This window comes from Lissotriton vulgaris, chromosome 5 (genome assembly GCF_964263255.1).
Source record: "Lissotriton vulgaris chromosome 5, aLisVul1.2, whole genome shotgun sequence".
NCBI classification, from domain to species: Eukaryota; Metazoa; Chordata; class Amphibia; order Caudata; family Salamandridae; genus Lissotriton; species Lissotriton vulgaris.
In genome coordinates, this window is record NC_141693.1 from 275649041 (window position 1) to 275676321 (window position 27281).

At 43.2% G+C, this 27281-nt stretch overlaps 1 protein-coding gene across 1 annotated transcript in view; it reads right to left on the minus strand.

The window, feature by feature from the left end:
• Positions 1 to 681: 681 nt before the first annotated feature.
• The window catches only part of CA6 (carbonic anhydrase 6), a 69391-nt gene continuing 42791 nt past the window's right edge, over positions 682 to 27281 (minus strand). The window contains exons 5-9 of the mRNA XM_086921401.1: positions 17270 to 17336; positions 11507 to 11664; positions 10253 to 10376; positions 4120 to 4233; positions 682 to 2534 (exon numbers count right to left, since the gene is read on the minus strand). Coding sequence (XP_086777527.1) covers positions 1921 to 2534; positions 4120 to 4233; positions 10253 to 10376; positions 11507 to 11664; positions 17270 to 17336 — 1077 coding nt within the window. The 3' untranslated portion in view covers positions 682 to 1920. The remainder of the gene's footprint in view (positions 2535 to 4119; positions 4234 to 10252; positions 10377 to 11506; positions 11665 to 17269; positions 17337 to 27281) is intronic.

Here is a 27281-nt window from a genome sequence, read left to right on the forward strand (position 1 = left end):
CCGATTCTGTATTTCCCATTGATTCCTATGGGCCTTGAAGCCCATAGGAATCAATGTGAAATACAGATTCGGTATTTACAGAATCGGTAAATTCCGAATCCTGCAAGGGTGCAGGGGGTGTCACTTTGACACCCTCTAGCACCCCAATTCTGGACTTGTGTGCAATGTGGCACACAGACATGCCCTAAGGGCATGTCTGTGTGTCACAGTGCACAGGTGTGCATGCACAGATGTGCATGCACACCTGATTTCGGTATTTTACCACCCAATAGGATTGGGTGGTAAAATACCGATTTATAAGGGCCTGTGGCACTCTTAGGAGTGCCACCTACATATGTTTTTTCCGAATCGGTAAATATACCGATTCGGTATTTTACCGATTCTGTAAATTTACCGATTCGGTAACTTTACAGAATCGGTAAAATATAGGCCCCCCACATCTGGAAACCCAAATACCAGTCGGTAACGGCCGAATTCGGCCGTTACCGACCGGTATTAGGGCACCTACATCTGGCCCTAAACCTTTTGAGGGCAAATTTATCAGGACAGGAAGAGGCGTGGACGGCGTGCATGTGGGCATAAAAGTAGTCCAGTTGCTCCTTGTATGAATAAAAGCTTGCATCCAAGATTTCATTTCACAAATCCGTGCATGTTTAAACAATAAAAAGTCAAGGAAAATAATTTGAAGGAAAATTATTTAGTGTAAATATAATGCATCTAATATCCATCTATATGTTTACATTTATTCTTTTGATTACGTTTCACATTTTCTACTTAATAAATTCATTAGAAAAAAAACAGATTTACGTGTCTCCAAAGTGCAAACAATCATTAAAAAACAGATTGGGACGTGCTGGTTTCTCAGCAAACTGAAATCCACAGGGCCCCCTTGAAATGTCCCAGTTTTTGTACACTTCCCTCTTTGATGCATGGAATAAGTGGGGTTTGATATGAAAGGGACATTGGAATTCAATTAATACATTTAAAGTGAACAATGAATAAAGAACAGAACAGAAAAAAACATGGATAAAACGTAAAACGATCAACAATATGGTAGCCATCCATTGGCAGGAATAACACCACATTAAAGCAAACTAAAGTATCAAAGACAAAACAGGCAGAGGGTCCCAAAAAATAACAACGACAGATCAGGCAGGTGAACTAAAAAAGAACAAGATGAACTGCTACAGAGTCAGGCAACAGAAAGAGGACCCTGCTTTTTCAATCGGAGGTACATTTCTTCTTTTAAAGCTAAAAGTCTGAAGTTTTAATCTATTTCCTCCCTACAGAAATATTTTCCACAATGTATGTCAACCGGTTAATGCATGCCCCGTTTGCATACAGGATGCCAATCTAGCCTGGCTGAGTCTCCGTGCCACTGACGGCTACAGGGAGAAGGACAGCTTATTGTTTTTTTAATTTAGGGATAACTGAGGTCCAAAGAATTAGGTATGTATGGGCAAAAAGCGATACAGCCTAAAACATGGCAACTCAATGGGATACAATGATAATCAGGAAAAGCATATCTCGTGGGGCAACAAAAGGGCTCTAGCACCAAAATATGGGTAAAAAAAAGATAAGGTAATTCATGGAGCAACCACACATTAAACGTGGAGCAACTGGTTCTGCTTTCGGACAAACAACTGACAATTCCTGGGGAAGGGGTAACTGGGACAAAAAGCAGTCAGCTTGAGGGCTGGGGGGAACCAAAGAAGGAGCACAATTCTGACAAAATGGTTAAATCCTAGGTGTGATGCTTGCAGTCTGTGCAAAAGCAAGGTCATATCGTGAAATGCCAATATAGGTTCTTTCAAACCAGACAAATTCTGCATGGGAGCCCCTCTTCTGTCGCCTTTGCCCTAAGGATGGTTTGTCTGTCCAGCACTCCCACCACCTCTTGAACTCGACTGCTGAAGAGCCTCACCGGCAGCTGGTATCCACCTCAAGGATCACCCCCCCAGACATGGTCATGGGGGTCTCGCCCCAGGAGATGAGGTCCCCCTTGGTACTGGCAAGTCGACACTGGGTGAGCATCATGATATCGGCTGTGGCTAGGGCATGGCTCCAAAGATGGATGCGGCTCATCGAGCCCACAAATCCATTGGAGAAAATGCCAAGAAGATCATCACGGTCTTTACCAAGCACAATGACACCTCCTGACTTTACAACATAGCCCTTCTGCAGGCCTTTCTCTTTGATCATCAAGCCATTGGTCCAGAGCTCGGCAACACCGGTGGCTGAGTCCCACCGCAGACAGTTATGCACCCAGTCCTCCGATTTGTGGTGCACCGGGAAATCTATAAAGTGCCCTCCCACCCACAGACCCACATCGGAACCCACTGTCACCACTAACTCATTGTCCCTGTGGCGCGTGCTATAGGAGAAGATGGTTTTTGTGCCTTGGTTGTTGGTCCGGACCCAAAAGCAGAGAGTGAAGGCTTGCAGGACCATGTCTTTTTGTGGCCGCAGCTCTACATAGCTCGCTGTGTGTTCAGTGGAGAAATAGAACGATGGGTAGGCCACCATCCACACACCTAGAAGAAAGGAAGGAACAGGAGTCACTTAGACATTGTTTACAGTATGTGAAAGGAGAAGGCTGATGTCTCCTTAAGCACCTATAAAGGACTGGAGAGCCAGCTTTTATCCATAGCCCTGTTAGGAAGAAACAGGGAGGGCAGGAGACCACTTTTTTCTACCTGGAAAGATTAGACATGAAGAACAAAGGCACAGGAAAAGAGACTTGATCCACATCCATGGAAGTAGTGTACAGGGAACGGACTCCATAGTGGTCACTGAATCGCTCTACCTCCCTTCTCAGGGTCACTCACACTACATTTTCTTCCATCTAAATGATGTTAGCCATCACACCTTCTCCCACACTCTACTGCACTTCTTCACCATCGCTCCCTCCATCACCATTCCCATAAAAGCCACTCCATCTAAAGGTGTCCTCTACAACTGTTCTCAACACTTTATCGCCACTACACCCTCCCCCAGTGTCTCCTTGACTAGATCTTTCACCACTTTCCCCCAGCACAAACTCTACGGACCTCTCTACACACCCCTTCACCAAGATCTCATTCAACGTCCCCTGTCCAGCCTTCTCTTCCCCTCGCTCATCAGTGTCTCCTTTACCGCTCCCACCTACCGCCCCAAAATAGGAATGGCTGCTGTGAAAACGGCCCCCGGTTACCAAGGCAATGTGAAAAAATAAGATGTCATAATGTAGTTTCATTTCTCCATTCACTTTCTGGCTTCTCTTTCACAGGTTCTTTCATTTAATCCAACTTTTGAAACTAGGGATGGATGACAATGTTTGTGGTCTGTTGTCAATGTGGCTATCTTCTCCCTACTCTGATTCCTGCAGAAAATGGACATACTATCATGGTTCAGGGTAAGAGCCATGATCTCACAATGGAGGAACCCTCACTGCAGTTCTTTACTCTGGGGTTAAGTAGCACTAACCCCGCTCATCCTAGAGAATGGGAGTGGGTGGGGCTATGGGCATGTTAAGTGCCAGAATGATGCAAGCTAGGTGAGAGGCCAATTTTGATTGTCCAGTGGACAATATTCCTTGTGGGAGGTTGAATCAGGCTCAGAGGTTCTACCTATCTTCAAATTCACCCACAGACGAAGTGCATGAAGCCCCAGAAGAAAAATGGCTCTGGCTAAACAAATTTAAATACCACCTCAATGCCCTCTACAACCTTAACATCTGTGTCTCCCATACCATTGTGTCTCTAATGTTTGCTTCACGACAACTGGACCAATGTTTTCTTCACCACCAATTAGACCAAATCCCCTATACCACATCCCATCAAAGACACCAGTGCTAATTAGCCTATTCACCACTCCCATACGAGTGTCTGTATTCTTCCTCATCAAACTCATGTAATGCTCCACAATGTTTACTTCAAAAATATTTCCTCTGCCGCTTACTCTCTTCGTACCATCTGCCACCTGTCACAATAATGCCTCTTCAATCAACACAAAGTCTAATCTTCCTCTTACCCCTCAGCACCTCCTCTGTCATGAACCCCACCTGTATCATTTTCAGACCAGGTCTCAAAGTATGGGAGACCTTGGTGTGCGGGGATTAGAGGGTATCACTTTTCTTACCTCTCAGGCCATCAAGGCTCCTGCCTCCTGGTCCTATCAGTTGCCTCCTCATCTCCAGGATCTCAGACTCTATGACACCAAGTTTCATACCAATCACTTCAGGACTGCATTGTTCTAAAGATGTAAAACAAATGAGAAATAAAGTCACACTTTGTAAACACAGTGAGCACTTATAGAGTTTTGTGAGTACACTCACTTACACAGTGTTTCAAGAACATCCAGAAATATAGACGAGAACGAGACCTTGTTAGGGATGTTCTACAAAAATATTGAGGTTTTTTTCCTATCAATCTGCACTTATACAAACTGCATAATATTGCTCACCAACATATCGGGAATTAGTTGTAGGGTAAAGAATAGTAAATCTGTACTTCATTGTGTATGCTTACATTGACAAATGTCAGCAGTCGCTTTCGTGTAGTCAATGTAAATGCAAGTGGATATTATTGTCTTTGATGCTAGACCCAAAACCTTGTCAGGGAGTGGAATCTCCATGGGGAGACCACCCACCAGGAGAAGAGTGAGAGCAGGAAGAGCGTGAACACCCTGGTCACACTGTAAGCACAATGTGGGGCCTGAGACCACCCCAGGGAACAGAAACAACCATTGGACATACTCTTAGAAGACAAACTACATGGCGCAACCGGGGAAAAGTGAGCACTTGCTGAGACATTTGAATCCTGGGGAGACCAAAGGTAAGCTGAGGTGTTGTGAACCACCCAGGGTACACTTAGGGCATTATGGTTGATCAGTTACACACTGGGGCGGCTGTGAGCATAGAGAGCATTCTTTCGAGGTTGTGAGCATCTTCAGGAAGATCGAACCACCCCAAAACACTCTGACTATCTGCAGGCGATTAACACTACCCCTGTGAGACAGAGTACACCATAGGGAAATCAACCCCTCACAAGGGGGCAAACAGCTATAGGGAAACTGGAACCATTTCGTGGAGAGTAGCATTACCACTGGAAGACCAAAACTGCTCTGTAGTCAATAGATCCACACAGAAAGACCACAATTACTGTGTGAAGACTGGAACCTCTTGGCAGAGACTGGAAACAATGGAGGACAGTCAAAATCCCTCAGAAAGGACAGGATCACTGTTGGAAATGACCCTTTTTGCAGGGTTATCCCCAAACCTTTTGCTTCTTCCTCCTATTTTTTCCTGACCTGCTGTTGTTGGTTTTAGAATTCGGGGCACTTTACCACTGCTGATCAGTGCTAAAGTGCAGATGCTCCAGTGGATATATATAAATCTAACACTGAGCTATAGGCCCCACTTTTAACCAATGTCCTGAACAGTTGTAATAAACATAGGTTCTTTTCCACCTGGCTAGAGGCCATAGTGATCCCCATCTTTAGAAAGGGTGACCGTAATGAACCAAAGTGCTACCGCCCAATATCTTTATTGGACTCGCTTATGAAAGTTGCCGGGAGGGTCATATTAAATAAACTTCAAATCTGGGTGGAAGAAAAGGGCATACTCTCAAAGTTTCAATATGGGTTCAGGGCAGGACTCGGTACGACAGAACAAGGACTGAACCCGGCGTTGATTATAGCCAAGTGTGTAACAGCAAAAAGGAAAAGTTGTTCTTAACATTTGTCGACCTGAGTTCAGCATTTGACTGTTTAAATCACGACAAACTCTGGGCCACACTGTCACAATAGGTGTGGACTCTAACTTACTTATATTTATTAAGGAGCTATATCGGGGGGCTGGGGTGAGGGTGCGGTTTGGGAAGCAGGGCGAATGTACATCCAAATTTAGCATAAACAAAGGAGTTAGACAGGGATGGATACTCGCCCCGTTTTTGTTTAATCTATATATAAAGAGTGTAGGCTCCCACCTGGTCCAGGATAAGCAGGACTACCCTCAGATTAGGAACGCCCCAGTCCCTATATTATTATATGCAGATGATGCAGTAATTATGGCACGGACTCAAGTAGGCCTCCAAAGAGTGATCACCAAATTCTCAAATTATATGATTGACAGAGGTCTTAAAATAAACATAAGCAAAATGTTCACTATGTGCTGTACTACAAATAAAACAACAACATGTAAAACTTTTATCTCAAAAACGAAAATAGACACGATTGATAAATTCTGGTATCCGGGCATTAACTTTGAGAAAACGGGCACTTGGTCATCGGCGGCACATGCAAGAAAATTGGCTTTCTCAAGAGCAATAGGTGCTGTTCGCAATTTTGCTAATAAGTTGGGTGGACGACCAGTTCCAGTGCTGGTGGATATAAATAAATCTAATTGTGTTTCCATAGCGATAAACGGGGCACAGATCTGGGGAATAGCAGAAATTCATAATATACAACTTTGTGAAAATGCGTTCTTGCGCTATCTCCTAGCTGTCTCGGGGTCCACCTCTACCTATGTATGTCACAAAGAACTAGGTCTGTCATATATATCGGTTCTCATTAAAGTTAACCCCCTTCTCCTATGGCGTAAGGTATGGTCCACCGATGAGACCGGTTTTCATAGAGATATAATTAAGGATTGCCTTAATCTACAGGGGGTCACAAGGATCTCCTGGATTATGTATGTAAACAAATTATTTTATGACATTGGTTACCCAGAATATTTTGATTCCCCAAGCTGCTTAGAAACTGTATCAAGGAACAAGTTGAAAGAAACTTGCTTACTTTTTCTAGAAAATAAACGCTGGCTGTTGGAGAAATGTAAGACCTCAGTCATGGAGAATCATCTGATGCTCCAAGGACAGGGGATTCAGCCATATTTGATACAGACGCAAAGTTGTTATTCACGCATGCTACTTACACGCTTTCGTGGAGGGACTTTTTTTAGACTGGCTACATTCCCAGAGGTAAACTCTTGGTCAAGAAATTTGTCATTATGCCCGTGTGACGATTTTCTGCACAATCAATGTTACACTGCATACTATTTTGTAAATTTTATGATTTGCCAAGGAGAAGATTTTTAATTCCTATCTTGAGAAAGTGGGGACTCAAACAATGTAGAACAGCACTTTGAGGTTACAAATGTTGGAGGATGAATTGATTATGTTTCTTATGTCGTCTTTCTTAAAAGCTATAATCAGATATAGGATTTCAATGAATTGATTTATAATAATCCTTCTACATTACTGCAAAAAAGTTTGATGTATCTAATGTGAGCTCCTTCGTTTTTATTGTATTATCATGATTTATTGTAACGTTTAGGCACCTTTTAATGGTAAATTTTTATAATATGACATGTTCTTTTTTACTGTGCTTTTATGGTTTTTTAATCAAAATAGAATAAAGCAGTTTTTTTTACTTTGACTTTGCATATGCTCTCTGTATAAATTGTGTTATGGATTCGTGTTTCCATGATTTGGCATATTTTATTTACTTGTCAGTCAATTGAGCGTGCCAGGGCTTGTAAATCAAATGCTACTAGTGGGCCTGCAGCACTGATTGTGCCACCCACATGATTAGCCCTGAAAAGGTAACTCAGACGTGCCACTTCAGAGTCTGTGCACAGTTTGTAACTGCCATGTCGACTTGGCAAGTGCAACCACTTGCCAGGCCCTACCCTTTCCTTCCTTTTTCTTACATGTAAGTCACCCCTATGGTCGGTACCCCTGTGAGCAGGGTGAAGTGTTTGTGAAAGGTAGGACATTCCCTGATGTGTGTGGCATGTCCTGATAGCGAAATACTGCCAATTTCGTTTTTCACTATTGAAAGGCTATCTGGCCCATAGGAAAGCACGGAAGTTAATTTATAACATCTTATAAATATAACTTCCCATTGGGACCAGATAGAAAAATAAAGTTTAGTATGCCTGATTTCAGAATCTAAAGATGCATCTTTTAGTAAAGGTGATTTTTACAATCTGCGTTTGGAAATACCACTTTTAGAAGGTAGGTATTTTCTTTCTTAGCTATCTTGTGTGCCTCTGCTAGGATGTGTATTGACTTTCTGACTTTGGAGTGACAGGGATTGGGGAGGTGCATTCTCTGAGACAGCCAGCGGGAGGGGTTGATGTCTTTTCTGCCTTTCCTGAATGACAGGGCTGGGCTGAATGGTCCTGGGCTGCATTCAGAGTTGTGGGAGGAGTTTTCACTAGCACCTGAATAGGCCCAGTCTGCATTTAGAGTGGTGGGAGGATATTTCCCTTGCACCTGAATAGGTCCTGTCTGCCTTGGACAATGCTGTCTCCACCTCCTGCCAGGAAGCTAACCAGAGAGGACAGAACTGGTTTATGCTAGGTACAGACACTCTCTGCTTTCAGAGAACAAAGGATTTGGTGGTATAAATATTGGGGCCTGGACCCCAGAACTTTAGAACTCTTTTGGACCAAAAAGACTGCCAAGTAGAAGCGCTGGAGAAGCTGTGAAGAGGAACTACCACTTTGCTGTGTGCTTTGCTGTGTTGGCCTGCAGTGGCTGCTTCTGTCTTGGGTAGAACGTTCTGCAATCTACTTTTGTGAGTTTCTCCAAAGGCTTGAGGTAGAGCTTGCCCCCTGTTCAAGATGTCTCAGGAACAGCAAAGACTTCAAGCTTTTCTGCCCTCAGCACTGGGATATGTGTGTTTTGTGCAGCAACAGATGAAAAAGCAACCCGACGCCGTCTACGACGCCGTTGCAGACTCCATTTCCTGAAGGCACTGCAGAGGGTACTGCCGCAGTGCAGCACCACGACGCTGGTCTCACCGATGATGCCTGCTGATGCCGCCACCGAGCCGCTGCTTGCACTGCATCCTGTGGGCACCGCACTCTGCACCGCCTCGCTTCTCAACAATGCTTTGGCCTCCCCGACGCTGCCACTCCACGCTGAAACCTATGCCGCTGCTTGCACCGTGATTCGAGGTCACCGCTCATAAAGTTACACGATGCACCGCCCTCATCCCGCACCGCAGCCTTGGCCTACTGACCCCATCGACTCCAGTTCGTCAACCGATGACAACGCTTAAGCAACGACGACGACACTGCTTGCAACACAACCTGCCAGCACCACGACGAGCACCGCATTTACTTCGTAGCGCAACCCTGGTCTCACCAATGACGCCATCTGACACCGCCACAGAGCCGCTGCTCGCAGCGCAACCTGAGGGTACCGCACACCACACCACTGCACTTCGCACTGCAGCACCCGACGCCAGCACTCCTGACTTCAACAGAAAGGAGTTCGATCTGCAATGCATGTGACTTCAAGGGCCCCAACGACTCCTGCACCGACCTACGGAACTGGCCCCGGCAGACGCCGTGCTTTCGGAAGCTCAACGAGAGGTCGCCGACGCCCTGCATTTCTAAAAGTTACTGTTTGCGGGACTTCCCGACACCATAGTTGGCCTGCGACACCGGGGTCAGCTAGAACTGTTTGGATTTGTTTGTTCACAACGTTGTGATAGCCCCAGAATTCAACAAACAGTTTTTCAAGGTTAATTTGATAGCTAAAGATTTCTAGGTACTGTATTGTGGATTTTTATCATTTTTGCTCTTGTCTTGAGTAGGGCTTATACTGCATTACTGTTGGTTATGTGCAAATGCTTTACACACTGCCTCTAGAATAAGCTTGACTGCTCATGCCAATTTACCAAGGGGGTGAGCAGGGGTATTTTAGGAGTGTAACTCCCTTATCCTGACTTGGAAGAAGGGTCCCTACTTGGACAATGATGCAAGCCTATGCCAACTAAAGACACCCATTTCTAACAATCACCCCCTACCACTTTGCTTGGTAAACAAGCAAACTGCCCTCATCCCTACGCTTCAATATCTTCCTCGCAGTGCACTTGCTAAGAAACTGCACTAGTGCGAAGGAACACTATCCAGCAAGCAACAACCAACTCTGGAAACCTCTTGGAGTGCAGGCGCAATATTTGTGTGCCTGAGTCGCTCTTCAGTCAATACCTCCCCTCGGAGTGGAGGAAACCTCTCAATGAAGGCATGATACCCAATCAGAGACTGAAGGCATATTTGGTTTACCGGAAACCATTTATCATCCTGAGATTCATTTGTCACCCTCAGATTGCAAGAACTTCTGTGGGACTGCAGGTTCCTTATCAGAGGGCAGGCACACCCTGCTCCTCTTTTCCCAAGTGTAGAAAACTCTTTGGAGTGTAGAACAGGTTCCTGCTTTGAGAGATATCGCAAGTGAAGCTATTAAGAGATCCTTCTTACCTTTGGCAAGTTTGGGTGAAAATGTTGACTGAACGACTCTGTCATTCAGCGGCTGGGCGTGGCGGTAGTCATTCCTCAGGGTTTGGTTGTTATAATCCAGTAGTGAGTTTTCAAGCAAATTAATCTATGGAAAGAAAATGTTCACAATTAATCAGTCCTATGATAATGGTATGAATAGCCTGGCCTCCAGTAATGACAAGTCAAAAGTGAACCTAACTGAAAGATTAATTGACAGTGACTTGGGGCTGACCACACAGAGATGACTGCAATAATCTTGGACTTAAAGATACTTCATTAGGTGCTTGGATGATCTCACCAAAAGGACTTGTGGTACAGAATGCAGCCAATGGAACCTCACAAAGTGCACCAGAGCAGTCACACTAATCTAAGCGGAGTATAAATTATATATATCTTTACAGTGGATTTGGAGATTCTCCGCAGAATTTTTTAGATCAACTATGACATACGCCATATTTAAAGTACAGTGAACAGAGGTAAAAATTGGCTTTGGATAAAAGATAACTTTAGGGGTGGTGCTGCGGTTTGACCTCTTAGCAATGGTAGGGTAACGTGTGAAATCATTTATTTTAAAGAACATCAGAGTGAAATAATCAGTGCGCAGTGAGGGAGTTTTAATGTATGGTCAATAAATGACGAGGGTCATTGACAACAAGGTTTGTAAATGGTTAGTGTTAAGTCAGGCACCCCACTGCAGTATCCAATCCATGCACTTGTACCTAAACTGTGCCCACCAGTACCTCTCCGAAAACACAATACTGTTCACTGCTTCGGTGTGTGCCTGCCCTATTGTAAATCTCTGTGCAGGCCTGTGGTGATGCTGGGTGTACACAGTGTAGTATGAAGGCAGCATTTTATTAGTGATAGTATATGTGAACACTACCACAAAATTGCTAATATGAAATAGCTGTATGGTGATACTTTCTGTACACAGTATTGTTGATAGATCTATTGCACTGCTGAGTCTGAGTGTATATATAGAGTTGTATGTGCAAGTCCAATGGTAATACTATGTGCACACAATATAATGTGTGACAGTCCTACGGTGACACTAAATACACACATTTTAATATTTATGCCATGTTCCTATTTTAATGATGGGTTTGTGTGGTACCCGTTTAGTTGTGCTATGTTTACGTGCTGCATGGTTTTTGTGCACATAGCAGATTTATTTCTGCATGTATTTTTTTTAAATGGCCCTTCAGTTCACAATAATTGGTCAATTATTGACTATACCTGAGTATGCGAGAGGACAATAGGCTCATCAAACACCGTCCAGATGACGTTTTCTGTACATGGCGGCGTGGTCAGTGACCCTGGATACCGGTAAAAGTTCCTCAGATTTTCCGGCAGCATAGCTTGCACGTCCAGAGAGGTGAGCTCCGTCTTCTTCCCTGCAGAGGGAAGGCCAAGCATTGGACAGCATCACTTGTCAGAGTCCCCTCAATAAAGACCCTCATCTGGAATATAGTGCACCCTGCCTTAGGACTGTGAATGGATGGGGGCGTACAGTGTGGGACATTCAACTGATGATGATCTGTCCCTGGTGACGGGGTGGATACACTCTTCACCCTGCAGGTGTTAGCCACCGCTCTGCCTATTCTTTTTTTATTTGTTGGAAGAATGATGAGGTGAAGGCGACTGTGCCTTAGCCATCTATCTGCTTGCTAGCACCTACCTGCCAAGCTTGGGAAAACCTCCCTTTGTGATAAAGTACCAGGCTGTGGGATCCTAAATGAGGCTGTAGTGTGCTTCACCCCTTTTGACACTCCGTTCGAGAGGTGCTTGGCACTGCATAGGGTCGGCCACTCGATTTGACCACTGAAATATCCTTACTGGGCTTAGTGGAAGATTAAGGTTACACATATGCAGAGAGGACGCTAACTAGATTGGGAAACATCCTTAACAACGCGGGCATTACCCCGCGCTGCTATTACGACGCTGCCTTTACAACGCAAGTCGTTATGACGACTTGCGATGGAGGGCGCTATTGGATAGGGAATAGTTAATTTTCTGATTAGGTCTTGTGATGGCCAAACAAGATATTTCCCAACACTGGTAGGAGACTGACCCTATAACAGGTTCTGGGTACAGAGCATGTATGGAGCTGTGTTGCATCAGAGAGAAGCCAATCAAAAAGGCTTGTAGTTGCCCTCAAAAGCTCTCCAGAGTATGGGACAGATGGATAAGATACAGAGAAGACCTAATCTATAATATATTATAATACAATAGAATAGAATACGATACAATACATATAATGTAATACAATATAACATGTTACACAAAATGTTGAATATCTATGTCGAACACACAAAAGGTGATGGGAGAATGCCTGCAATAATTCTAGCCACTGGCAATCACTTGGGGTAGCATTCCAACCCACAGCCGCGGCCTGTGCAGGTAAGAGGGGTGGAGCGGAGGGGCTGGGTGGGGGGATTTCGAAGGACGATGACGAGGGAAGATTAATTATTTTATTTTACCTCGTCCATCGAAATCCCCCCGCCCCCACCCGGCCCCACAGCTCTTACCTGCACGCGCCACGGCTGCCAAACCATCATTCTTTTGCCCACCATGCCACCTCAGATTAGACCCATCCATATTCAAATCAGTCCTGTCCTTGCTCCAATAGGAACAGTCCAGCCCGAATGGCCAATAAGCTCTGCTCAATGCCACCATTCCCACTGAACTGTGGCAGGCAAGACCTCTGTAGCTGGCTCTTATACAATGGAAAAGTGTAGCCACATACTAAATGTGATAGTTGTTAGCTATTCTCAACTGACCATATGACATGAATAGAGCCCAGTGCTATGTGCCAGTGGTTTTAGGTGCAGTGCACCAGCACTCATTTATGGAGACCAGGACTTACATTATATATTTCATCATCAGAATTTGACTCAAAAAAGGAAAGAGAAAGGCAGAAAACGGAGAAAGAAGGAGGAAGACAAAGATAGGATAACAGTGAAGAACGAAAAAAGCAAGGATGGGAAATAATTTGGAAGTGTAAGATAAAGAGTCAGGAAGTCTAAGGTGTTACAAGAAACAGCCATGAAGTGTATTTAAGGCAAGGAGCCCTGGTGTTAGAGAATCCTAGCATTTTGAAGCAGGAGGTTATTAACAAAAACTTTGGGCTTCTGCATATGTTTCTTTCTTTTAAAAGCTCAGGAAAGATTTATAATGCAATAGGACAGCCCTGCCCTCTCTTTCGTTAGGCCGATAGAGGGTCTCAGAGAAAAAAAATACGCAGACGCAGGGCATTCTACTCTGAAGTGTATACATGCAGCCAATAGCTTCCCAGACAATGAATGACCAGTTGACCTACAAGGGGGCGGGGCTGACAAAAGGTGACAAAGGCGCGGACCATCTGACTGAGCTCATTGGGTTTGTCATTCTTCTGCCCAAGAGGTCCTACTGCTATTACTGTTAAGCAGTTATGGGATTTGTTAAGCGCACATTTTACCCGAAGGTGTCAAAGCGCTGGCCTGTCACAGGAACGATGGAGAAAAGGAGGGAAGGAGCAGAATGAGAAGAATGAACTCAGAACAGCCAGGTTTTGAGAGCCTTACAGAACTTGCTGTGATCGGTCTCAGTACGTAGATGAAGAGGGAGTGAGTTCCATAGGGTGGGTGCAAGATAGGAAAAGGATCTTCCGCCATTCCTGGTGGTATGGACCTTGAAAGGGATAAGAAGATGTTTATTGGCAGATCGGAGGGTTCTGGAAAGGTTACACCTGATCAGTTTATTGGCAAAATAGTGAGGGCCGAGTCCATGGAGGGATTTGTGGACAAGACAGCTGATCTTCAATGTTATGCGCTTTCAGATTGGATGCTGAGGAAGAGCGAGACAGTAAGTTTGTTGTCAGTATTAGACAAAGGAGACTTGTATTGAATTTATTTTGTGTCTCTTGTCACAAGGACAACCAGTTGTCCAAGATGTATCAATGATGCCTTGCCTCTGAGCACTGGGGCAAAATGGCAGCAAGGCACAATGAAAAAATGTCAACCCCGTTCAAAATGGAGGAGCAGACCACAGCCTGTGTGGGTATAATTATCTCAATAACTAACTCCTACTGGGGGCTTGGCCAGTAAGGCAGCCGTGTCAGACGGTATCAACCGAAGTCCGCTTGAAGCCATTGCTTATCCGGCATGGATCCTGGCCCTTAGAAGGTTGCTCTTCAAATGACCTCCCTCTGACCCCTGATGGGAACTAGTCTAGGTCAGCTTCATCTTGTTCCAGGGCGACAGGTTCCAAAAAAAACCAATACATACTTTTGAATCAAAATGATAAATCTTTGTATAATCTGTAACGCTGTACTTCTGAGCTTAGTATTGTAGATAAAAGAAAGAGAGTCATCGCTGTAGAAGGTGCTTGGCAGGTCACAACACGAATCCAAGTGAAATAACTCCGGATCTACAATTAACAATTACTCCAGAGAGAGGTGGGGCCTGCTGCCGCAGCCAGCCACAGTGACAGACCAGCTGCTTTTTATTAGTGCCCTGAAGAGGTTTTCTGATTATTTCAGCACTAGTAAAAAATATCCTGGAAATGATCCAAAATAGAAACGTGAAAATTACATGCAACATGTTAAGGGGTTGACATTATGAATGAGTCAAAATGACTTAATAAAACAAGGGTTACATTTTGTGGTTCATTTTTAGTAAATGTTCTGCCTTGACTGTTATAATGCTTGGTGCTAAAGGTGTGGGAAATGAGAGATGGCTTTAAATTGCGGTCTTATGTGTCCCTTTGACCCCATCTCAACCCCATTTAGAATTGGGAATCACTCTTACACACCCTGTCTTTCTCAAAGAAGGTGCCTGGCAATATGGGAGCCTCTTCTGCGTTCCGCCAGTAAACAAAGTGAATGGTCAAGACCCAAACCTTGGGCACTTGTATTTATTGGTGAGTCCCAAACATGACCAGCCCATATAGCCTGGTACCCAAACATATGGTGTTTAGGTCCTATTAGTTAATGAATTGGCAAGGCGGCCCATCTTCCATCAATGCCACACTCACCTACTCTTGGTCTCTCACCCAGTTGTTCAATTACAAACCCTGGTGCCATATTCCTAGTTGGAATCAGCCTATCCGCCGTTGCCAGCCAGGTTAACCTGGTGCTCCCTGGATGAAGGAGGTGCAACACTGGGTTTAGGGGTGGTCGGAAAGACAAAGCAGTGAAAGATATGCAGTTTGGAAACAAAGGGGGATATTCACAAGAAAATGCCGGAACACAGTGTTACATCAAATTTGGCAACGCCGCTCTCTGACATTTTCAAAATGCAGGGATGCGCCATATTTACAAAAACCCAGCTCAGCCATGCGTTTCCCATAGCGCTGGCGAAAAAAGCAGCCTAGTGACAGGGCAGGCATCCTTGTGCCAGTGTAGGCACCGCTGAGCCATGTTGCAAGGGTGTCTGCGCTGCGGAGGTGATTGGTTATGTGCACGAAGGGACACCTTTCTATGAATGTTGCAGAATACAGCAAACATAGAAAGAGCAAAAACCAAGGAGAAATTAATACTTTCTCCTTGTATCGCCATTCTAAGACCAGGTATTACTTGGCCTTCGTTTTTAGCTGCTGCCCCAGCCTTTTATATCTGGGACAGCGTCAAAAAGCAATGAGTGTTGTGGTGGAATGCCCACTGCAACACCCATTGCCCACCCCTTTGCTGCAGCAGACTGGGCAGAAAGGGGCATGATTACAAGTTGGCTTCAAACCACATTAATTGGCTTAGCGCCACCTTGTAAATATGGAAAATGGCACAATGCCACAGGAGCTCCAGAAAAAGTGACGCTCTGGTGGGGTTAGGGGCTTGTAATTATGCTCCAAAGAGTCACTGTAATCGCCAGGAGCACTTCTTACTCATAGTTGTTGATGCAAAACATTCCAGAATAGTCCCTGTTTACATACATGCACAGATAAAAGCTTACCTTCACAATATTTGCAAAATTTAGCGATACCTTTATTGGTACTCCTCATCCTTTGTGCTTATAATTAAAGAGGAAACAAGGGTTAGTAAGGATCCTTTAGTAAAGGTTTAACATACAATTTCGTATTGTATGGAATCATAAGGGCTTGAACTAGCTGACAATGGGTATTCAATTTAAAGGTATTCAGAATAGGGGGCCCCAAAATCTGTTTTGCCTAAGGTACCAAAAATCCTTAAGATGGCACTGGCAATAGGAAGTCTAAGGTTCTGTATATCCTCTTGTCCCTTTCAGGTACCACCGTGTGAGCAGCAAGGTTGACCAACAACAAGCCCAAAGAGGAAATACACGAAAACTCTGAATAAACCCCCTTCCGAGGATAGCACCTGAGCAAATAGGTGAGGACATGCTATTCTAATGCCTTGACATTCCTGGACCATCACTTTCCTCATAGCCTAGTGATGGGTTGAGCATCATTCTCAGGTGCACTGTACTGATTAACTGTTTTTAGCTATAAGGCTGACACATGAGCAGAAAACCTCAAATTATCTTGCAGGTCTGTAGAAGTTCTCCTAGTAGAGATCCGTGAATGTATTTCTCTCAAACAGTCTCTAGTCCAGGTTCCCATTGCAAGAAGCCCCAGCTCCTGTAGCAGGAGGCTGTTGGAGGTGACCTCACGAGTGTCACGAGGGCAGTGCAGAAGGCGTCCTTTACCCACATATACACAGATGCTGGATGTAAAATGTACTTCTGATGAACAAACCGAGGCCAGATCAGCTCCAGCGTGCTCAACCAAAATGAGTGGAGCCACCATTGATGACACCCACATAGTCCTCCCACATGGAAGGGTACACGTTCCTTGCTTCAGGTGCCCTGGCTTTCCAACATGAGAATGACATGAGAATCACGACTGAGATGTGAAAACAGTGATTGAGGTGTAGTTGGGACACTGAGGAAAGTCAGGCTTTAATACAGTGATTGGTGTGGTTAAGAAAAAGCAAGTGGTGAGCAGTGGAGGTGTTGATCGAGACGACAGTGAAACCATACCTGAAGGGTGAGTATGAATTAAACTTACCGGCAAGGCGGATCTTGGCCAACCTAGAGATGAAGTCACTGTAGTAAGTGTTCTCGAAGTTACCGTCCTGTTGGGAAGAGACCAGTACACACGAGTGAGGTAAGGGATTGACCACTGAGTGAAGTCTAGCAGAGCACAGCCCTTGACATTTTTGGGAGACAGGGTGAATGCTGTGAGTGACAGTAAGAAGAATAAGGTACAAAGAAGGAAAGTGCAAAAGATCAGCGGGAGATAGGTGAACAAGGTGTGAGACAGAAAAAAGAAACACTTGAGGAATAATATATTATTTATTATGATATTACTTTACTGAATTTATTTATATAATAGAAAGCTGGCCACCGTTCAATGCTGGGTATGGTGTATATAGATGCATGGAAAACTTCATCAAAGTATAGGGAATGTAGGTGCTACAATTGCAAGAGTAGAACTAGGGTGCAGATTCACAGAAATGTTTGTGTTGACATGCTTTATTGATATGAATGCCTTGTTCAGGTGTTGCTACTTGACCAGTGTTTTAATATTATTTGCAGTATTTCTGGTGAAACTTAAGGCTTTTCTGGTGAAACTTAAGGCTCATCACACAATTTTCGTTGTTGTGCTCTATAAATAATAAACTAAAGTAACTAAGCTACTTTCAACAGCTGGAAAAAATATTGATGGGGACAGCGTTGAGTGTTTCGTAAAGCAGGGACAATGGTCCTCTGTCAAACCTTTGCCAGAACTCTGTTGAGAAAATATTAGCCGAGGTGGTGGCAAAAGCAAAGTTAGTAACCATCGAATACTTTCAGTGAGCAATGAGAGTGGGCAGCGGTCGTAGCAAAATGCCACACTCCGTGGCTGTTGTCATGTTCTGCAGGAATAGCGGATACACTTTGTGCCCAGATTCTGCAGGGCTGTGCATTTTGTTTAAGCACGCACACCCAGACCATGAACTGCTGCTATTTCTGGAATGATAGGGAACATTAGAAGTTAATAAACTAATAATAATCTGGTTCGTTTTAGGTCATGTCATAAGAATCCAAAATGGTGGATGCAGTTCACGACCATCTTTTATTATATAGAGGGGACTTTTTTTCAATTTTCAGGAGCGTACCATGATTCTTCTCTCAGGTTGGGTGTGTGTTTTTATTGACTTTGCGCTACACTATGTATTTGAAATGCAGAGTCCGCAAACGTCTACTTAAAGTTCGCAAGATCCAAGCATATCTTAATAGCAAACGCGACAAACACTTTCAGTGCACCTCAGCCAATCCGAATGCAGCTTTGTGAACCCAACTAATTACATTTCATATTCATTAATACATTGAAGTCCACAAACCAATATAGAGATCTATAAAGACCAGAGACCCACATAATTCACCTTTCAAAACCAACATTTGTAATTTAAAATGTGTCAAAAACTAGTAAATGGATTTACACCAACTTGTTAAAGCACACACTAGAAATGTAATTCTGTACGCACACCAAATCTGGAGTCGTACAGTCAAAGCCTTTTTTGCTTCTATGAGAAAACTTCTGCAAAAGAATTCTAATAGTGAAATGATGTTTTCAGACTCTCAAACCAATCTGAATGAAACTTTCAAGAGTAGAAGAAACCTAAAATGTATTTTCGGGTGTAAAAAGTTTGAATTGCAAAACTTCTTTCAATAACAACAGAGGCGCTATTGGTGTCTGATATGTATGTGTGTGTATATGTATATCAAGACATTACCTTTTCAGGATTACAGTGCAGGCATAAATTACAAAAAAAGGAAGATGGAAGCAGAATTCTGGGTAGCTCTCAAGTTAAGGTGAAAAACAGCTCCTTTATATGAAGCACCACACATTCTCTGAATCTGCTCACCTCAAAGGCCTGTTTTTCTAACAGAATTTTAGGCATAGGATTAGCACAGTGCCATCCACGTCTAGCTGAAAAATGTGAAAAGGCACTCACTACTTAAGGCACAGCATTACAGCTTTAGACTGGTAAAATTCCACCCAAGCCAATTTGAAATGAATAAAAGCAAACCCTAACAAAGGTGTCTTGCTCCCTAGAAATTCACTGAAAGAACCAATAGTTAAAGGGACGTTATAGTTAGGAATTGTCATTATGTCTACATTTATATTAAAAACCTTAGACATTCACTGAAACAAACAAAGGTTAAAGTGGCATTATAGTTAGATGTGATAATAAGATCTGATTTTTTTTTTTAAACCCTAGAAATTCACTAAAAAAATCAAAGGTGAAAGTGACGTTATAGTCATGTGAAAGTTTTAGTGCCAATGTAATATTTTGAACTAAAAAAACACAGAAATTCTGCAGTTATAATTAGATGAGCTAACTATAACTCGTTCCCCTGCCATGCACTGCTTATGACCTCACATATTACATCTCTCATAACATGTTCTATGACATTTATGACATCACTGATGACATCTGAAATGATATGATTGATGACATCACTGATGACATCATCCAAACGACTTTTGTTCACATTAATCTATAACAGAGTATGGTGTTAGAGGTTTGAAGTAAGTACCAAATTGCTCAGAGTAATATAAAGTTTCATCAATGCCATCACACATACAACCCCCTTAAGCAAAGCAAGCTTGTGTTATGTACAACATTGACCCTTTATCATACACTTCATGGGTAGCCGAGTTCATATTAACAATCAATCCGACATAGATGAGTAACCTACTGAACAGGGTGTTCAATCTGTATACAAATGTTCAGAGAAAACCAATTTCCTCCTATACTGAAGTTCTGTTACATAACTAATGCCATCCTATGGACAACCTTTACCTGTATCAAACCCTTCACAGTCACCAAACCTATAGTGAGACTTGAAGTGGAAATAAGAAGAAAAGTGTGTACTGAAAATAGTGTTTACTCTACCACACTGCAGGAAGTGAAACTCTCATGAGAAATACATCATAGAGTATTAAAAAGTATCTTGTAAGAACAGTGTTCACTCTATGCAATAATTTTCAAAAGACAGACTAATCACTTAAAATACCCAAGGTCTGAAGGTGCTAAAGGTCATACTACCTGCTGCCTTTATTTTGTGCTGAAAACTTTACAGATAGCCCATTCTCTGAAGCAAATCAAACACATGAACATAGGTTAGTACCTGGTGCGTGAAGTCTTATGTAGAAATTGTCATGCTCAGACGATTCTGTCAAAATACTCAAGGCTGCTTACAATACATTGTATCTACTACATAGAATCTTTATGGTGTTGGAAACTTTTTCTGCAAAACCAAAAACTTGTGAGAAACGTACTGGACACAAGTAGTCAACTGTCACCTGTACACAGAGTTACTCCTGAAAACAAAGATTTATAATGTGTTCAATACCGCTACCAACCTATGATGCATTAGGAGCACATGTGTTTTGTAAACAATTGCATTCATTAGCTGGATACAGGCTGTATAAAATAAGGTAGAGAAGTAATATAGCACTTACCCGCCACTATCTAAACTATAAAACAAACTAACACGCTCACTGGATGATGTCATCAGTGATGTCATCAGAAACACATTTCAGCTGACATTTCAGGACACAGGACACAGTTCTCATGTCCTGAAAGTAAAAAAAAAACTTGTCCTAAAAATCTTTTTTTTATAAAAGGTATATAGGGGCAGCATAAGGGAGCATATGACCTCACATATTAAATCACTCATGTTATGTTCCATGACACTATTGATAACATCACACATGACATCTGAAATGTCATCATTGCTGAAAACATTGTGCATGGCAGTGGTGGTCGCCACTAGGTAGTATAGTTAGGTCAGCTATTCCATAAGTGCTTTTTGTGTTCCTAGTAACCTTGGCCCCATTTGACGAATGGCCACTAAACATTTTAAAAGGTGCTACTTTAGACTAGTTTGTGCATGAAAAGTTTCGGGTGATCCTTGAAGCGGAGTCCAAGAAAAAAGGTGGTTCCAAAACACAAAATCCCTCTATAGACTTCTTTAGGAAGGGCTACAGCTCAAACTTCTGAACCTAATAACACCAAATTTGGCAGACAGCTAGATCTTGGTCCACAGATTGTGCTTTTTGTGAATTGGTCCAAATCCACTCAGTAGTTTTTTAGAACTTAAGAGTCAAAAATATTTGTATATCTGGATGGATGGGACTCCGAGAGGCACAAGAGACGCTATGGGAGCGTCCAATTAAAAATGCAGCTTTACAGGACCCTTAGGCTTAGTCCCCATTCCTGAAGTAAAAAAGAGGGACCCACTCTGGGGCCAAAATACAAACATAATCGACAATTTTTGTCGCAATCCTAGTGCAACCAGAGCAGCATTGTTCAATTATAGGCCCTTGGGGAGCCCAACCCTTGGCCAAATTTTTATTTAAGGGGAGGTGGTGTGTGGCGCCCCCTCCCAGAGTCAACATAGGTCGCTGGGAGCCCAACCACAGGCTGTTTTCGGCCCTGGGGACCCAAAGTATTATATTTTTGGGGGGAGGGGGTGCATGGCCTCCCCTCCCAAGGCAACTTTCGGCCCGGAGACACCATCCATCGGGCCAACTCTAATAAATCAGGGAAAGGGGTAAACGGGGCACCCCTGCCTGATCCATTATAGGCCCCGGGGAGCCTACCCCCAGGACAAAAAAGGGGAGGGGGTGTGAAAAGGCCCGGATAGCCCCATCCTGTACACCTCTAATTTTTACAAAAAGGAAGAGGGGGCCACGTGGCCCACTCCCTGAGTCATTAATGGGGCCAGAGATCTGATCCTCTTGGTCAGGCTCACTTGCTGTGTCCCAGGAAGCCCACCGTCGGGACACAGCATTTTCCCTGCCTGCACCAGAGCAGGCAGAGAAACCTATGTTTGCTCACCCATAGCAAGGGCATTTTCAGGACTCCCGCCCAATGGAACCAAACACAAAAGTTTGCTCCAAGCAGGCGGGATCTTTAAAAATGCTCCCACCGGCTGGGAGCAGACTTTTGATCGATTTCCCTGCCCGCACTGATGCGGGCAGGGCAACAGATCGAGAGATTGCTCCTGCTCAGACAGGTCAGCATCAATAGCTGCTTCCTGTGGGTGAAGAAATGCCAGCTCCCACAGAATACGGGGAGCTGGCTGGGCCAACGGGGGCCCTGGGGCTTCCCCACTGCCCCCAACATTGCGTACGGTGGGTGTCCTGGATGGGCATTAGGGCATCCACCTATATTAAACACAGGCCCCGGGAATGGGGTTCCAGGGGTCAGAATAGACTTGGTGAGGGGTGCCATGTGGCCCCTCCTCTTTAAAAAAAACCTAGGGGATATGGTACTAGGGTCTGAAGAGGTTCGGGAAGGGACGGGCCGTTTAAAATAGTTTAGGCCGTGGGGGATGGAGAAGGCCTAAGGAGGCTCGGGAAAGGGGCCACACAGCCCCCCTCCCTTTTAAAATACTTAAGGCTCTAGGGGATGGGGTCGCCAGGGCCTAATGAGATTCAGGGAGGGGGGCCATGTGCCCCCCCTCCCCTTTGTGGCCCTGGGAGAAAGGATTTCCATGTTGCCTCCTTCCCTTTACAATACTAAAGGCCCTGGGAATGGGGTCCCCAAGGACTAATGAGCGATGGGGAGGGGCCTCCCCTCCCCTTTAAAACAAATGTGGCCCTGGGATGATGGGACCTACAGAGCTTAATGAGTTTCTGGGAGGGGGGCCACACGGTGTCCCTCTCCTTTTTTATTTAAAAGGGCCCGGAAAATAGGATTCCTGGGGCATAATAAGGCTCAGTGAGGAGGGGGTGAGGCAAGCTCCCACTTCCCTTGTATTTTAGCCCGAAGGATGGTGTTACTGGGGACCCAAGAAGGCTTGGGGAGGAGGGCCGAGCAGCCCCCTTCCCTTTTTATTGGAAGTGGTTCTGGGGATCGGGTAACTGGGCCACTTAAGGGTCAGGCAGGGGCCTGCATGCCCCTTTCCCTTAATTTATATGTCTTGCCCCAGGGGAAGAGGTCCTCGTGGCCCGAAGGGCAATCCTACACTTTGCACGCCAACGGCTGTGTGTGGTACGGGGATAGTAGCCTGCTGGGATTTTAGCCACAGGACATGGCTGCATGAAAAGCCCTTTGGCCAACAAGCCACTATGCACAGCCAAAGGCTATGTGCAGCATTTAGTTGGCTGCCTGCAGGAAGTTGGAAATAGGGGCTGGCTGAAATACAAGCCCTGCAGCTAACCCTACGCCATGCACGACCAAAGGTCATGCACGGCATGGGATTGGTTGGCTCCAAATGGCTGCCCTGTGGGGAGTTGCACCCAGGTCCTGCAGCCAAACCCATGCTGTGTGCGACGAAAGGCCATGCAAAATGGGGGGTTGTATGCCTGTGGGGGGAGAAGGGGTAGCCACATGGCCTGATCGCAGGCCAGACCCTGTGACCATTCCCCCACCATGCACAACCAAAAGCTGTGCACAGCGGCGGGGTTGTCTTTATGTATTGTGATAAAAAATTACTTTACGTTAAATAAAACTCTAGAAATTCACTGAAAAAAACAAAGGTTAAAGTAACATTATAGTTAGGCCTGATAAATAGAACAATCAGTTTATGTTTTTTTTTTAAAAACCTTAGACATTCAATGAAAAAAACAAAGGTTAAAGTAATGTTAAAGTTAGGTGAATATGTAAAAGATATAATTAACCTTTTGAACTAAAAAAAACCAACAGAAATTCCCCAGTTACAACTTGTCTGCCTACCATGCACTGCTTCTGACCTACCATAGTACATCACTTGTGACATGTTCTATGACATGATTGATGACATCACTATTGACATCATCCAAACTTCTTTTGCACACATTCCTCTATAAACAGGTATGGCATTAGAGCTATGAAAGTAACTGCAATAAGCTCACAATAATATGCACCATCATTAATGCCATCACAGATACAACTCCCTTATGTGTAGCAAGCATGTGCTATGTACAACATTGACCCCTATACTATACACTTCACGGATAGCCTAGTTTACATTAATGATCAACCACAGATATATGGAAAACCATCATTACACATGGTGTTCAATATGTATACAACTGTTCAGAGAAAGCCAGGATCCTCAAAATACTCAACGTCTGATCCAAAACGAATGTCCTTCTGTGGACAGCTTTTATTCGTATCAAACCCCTGACATTCACTGAACCAGCATTGAGAAATAAAGTTGATATGAGTAGGAAAGTGGGTATCGTAAGCAGTGTTCACTCCATGGAGAGAGTTTACTCTGTACCACATGTTTGCAGACAGTTAAACTCTCATGAGAAATACACCACGGAGTATTAAAAGTATCTACTAAGAATAGTATACAGTCTATGCAACACTTGGCAAAAAAGACGCAATTCACTTAAGTTACCAAGGTCTGAAGATCAAACTACCTGCAGCCTTTGCACTGTGGTGAAAACTTTACAGATAGCCCATCTTCTGAAGCAAAAGAACCACATATAGATAAGTTAATACCTGGTGTACACAGTCTTCTATGTTACGTAGAAATTGTCATGTTGAGACATTTCTATCTAGTAACTCAGGGCTGCCTACAATATTTAGCATGCAGTACCTTGAATTTATGCCCTGCTGCAAAAGTTTTTTGTGGTACCAAAGAAATGTGTAGAACATGCAGAACCAAAGGCATCAACTGTCCCCTGCACACAAGCTTACTCTCCAATGCATGTTCAATACTTCTACACAGTTATTATGTATTAGGAGCACATGCATTTTGTAAAAACCCATTATCTGGACACAGACTGTACAAAATGAGGTAGAAAGTACAATAGTAGTTACCTGCCACTATGTAAATTATAAAACAAACTAACAGACTTCTTGGATGAATGCATCAGTGATGTCATCAATGATGTAATTTGAGATGTCATCAGTGAAATCATAAATGATGTCATAGAACATGTCATGAGTGATGTATTATGTAAGGTCATAAGCCGTGCATGGCAGAGACGCAAGTTGTAGTTAGCTCTGCTAACTATAACCAGGGCCACTGGAATTATGCGGCAGAAGAGGGACAAATTATGCGTCACGGTTGAGTAACTTTTGCAGCAAGAAAAGCAGAATTAGGTGGCACATTTCATAACAGTATAACTTCATTATTTCGTCTTTTTTAAACTTGGTAACGCCCAAATATAGTAATATGCAAAAACAATGTGAGCAATCCAGCTTTGCAAAGGACCTTCCAACCTCACAGCAACATGTGACGCTGCATTTTTAGTAACTTTTTAACCATTTCAGCTAGAAACTATTTTTTTTTAATCTGCAGGTTATTTGGCAGATGATGACGGATTAGGTGGCAAATGCGGCAAATCTATAGTTATGTGAAAATCGCCACGGCCACACAATCATATAATTCCACTGGCCCTGACTATAACTGGTGAATTCCTGTGGGTTTTTTTGAGTTCAAAACATTAATGTTATCACTGACATATTCACCAAACTATAACATTACTTTAAGCTTTGGTTTATTCAGCGAATTTATAAGTTAAAAAAAAACAAAAACAGATCTATTTATCAGACCTAAATATTACGTGACCTTAACCTTAGTTTTTTTCAGTGCATATATATATAAATATAGAGATAGAGATAGATAGATAGATAGATAGATAGATAGATAGATAGATAGATAGATAGATAGATAGATAGATAGATAGATAGATAGATAGATAGATAGATAGATAGATAGATAGATAGATAGATAGATAGATAGATAGATAGATAGATAGATAGATAGATAGATAGATAGATAGATAGATAGATAGGGAGTGTGGAGCGTGATGTGCTAATTACAACCATTGTTTGGGGGGGCGAAGGGCTGAAGCATTGAGTGGTCATGATACCCCTTTACCCCCTCATTATTGGTAATGAGTACCATATTACACTCCGCATATCAGTTTATGCCTTGATATTTTACCATGTGTATTTCCTAAAAAAAAAAAAATAGTTATTTAACCAAACTCAGGCTTCAATGGGTGAAATGTGTGCAGTAAGGTAAATCATATTGAAGAGAACTTCTGGCTGTTAGGACAGTTTTATTTCTGTAGTAATAGCAATCTGTAATGCAATGAACAGTGTTTTTCTCATGTCATGTTTACTGTACTATAGTAATAAACTTTCATTTGACCCTTGCACTGTAGTAAGAAATGTGTGAATGTGTGTTTATTAGCACAGTCGCTCTCAGTAACGTGTTACTGGACTACATTTATTTTCACTGTCATGCAATATATATTTTTGTCATGTTTTAAACAACATGTTTTGTCCCAATAAATCATGTTATTGGAAAAGGTTTTCTCATATTTATCAATACACAGCAAAGGATATGTTTAAAGTTATTAAAATAGTACAGTGTAAAACAGGCTATCATAAAGTGGCTTTGTAGAAGAAAAGGGCTGCGCACATGCTCCAAGGCATGTTTAAAGAGATTCACAGCCATTCAGAAAAGTATCTTAAACTTGTAAGTAAATTTACATGAGTCATTTACACTTACACTTTTAAGTAATGTCGGACGCTGGCTCTTTATATAGTGCATGAAGTACACTGTGCAGAGAGTCCAGTGAGATCCAGATTGGTATACAGAGGCAAACTATATAATATTAACGCTCTATTTGTGGTAGTGTGGGCGAGCCGTTAGGCTTATCAGAGGGTAGTGCTAAGCATTTATTGTACTCATATGAGCAATAAATGAGACACACACTCAATTTAAATCTGAGACCAATGTACAAAACTAACATTGATTTGTGTATCATTTTAAAGACCAAGAACTTTGTTCTACAATAAATACTTTTTAAGATATGAATTTTGAAAATTCACAAAATCAATCACTTTTGTGAGCAATTACGCACAATTGAAGTCAATAGGTAGAAAGAAGAAAACTTATACAAAATCACACAGTTGAATCTCAAGGGTCCCCTTCTGGATTTAGGTAAGCAGCACAGTCAGGTCCAATGTTCTACCAGCGGATTCTCTGGAGCGTCCCTAATTTGATTGGGAGGAAGGTGCTGAGGTCTTTGGTAGCTGACACGCTATGAAGAAGGGGGTCACCTGAAG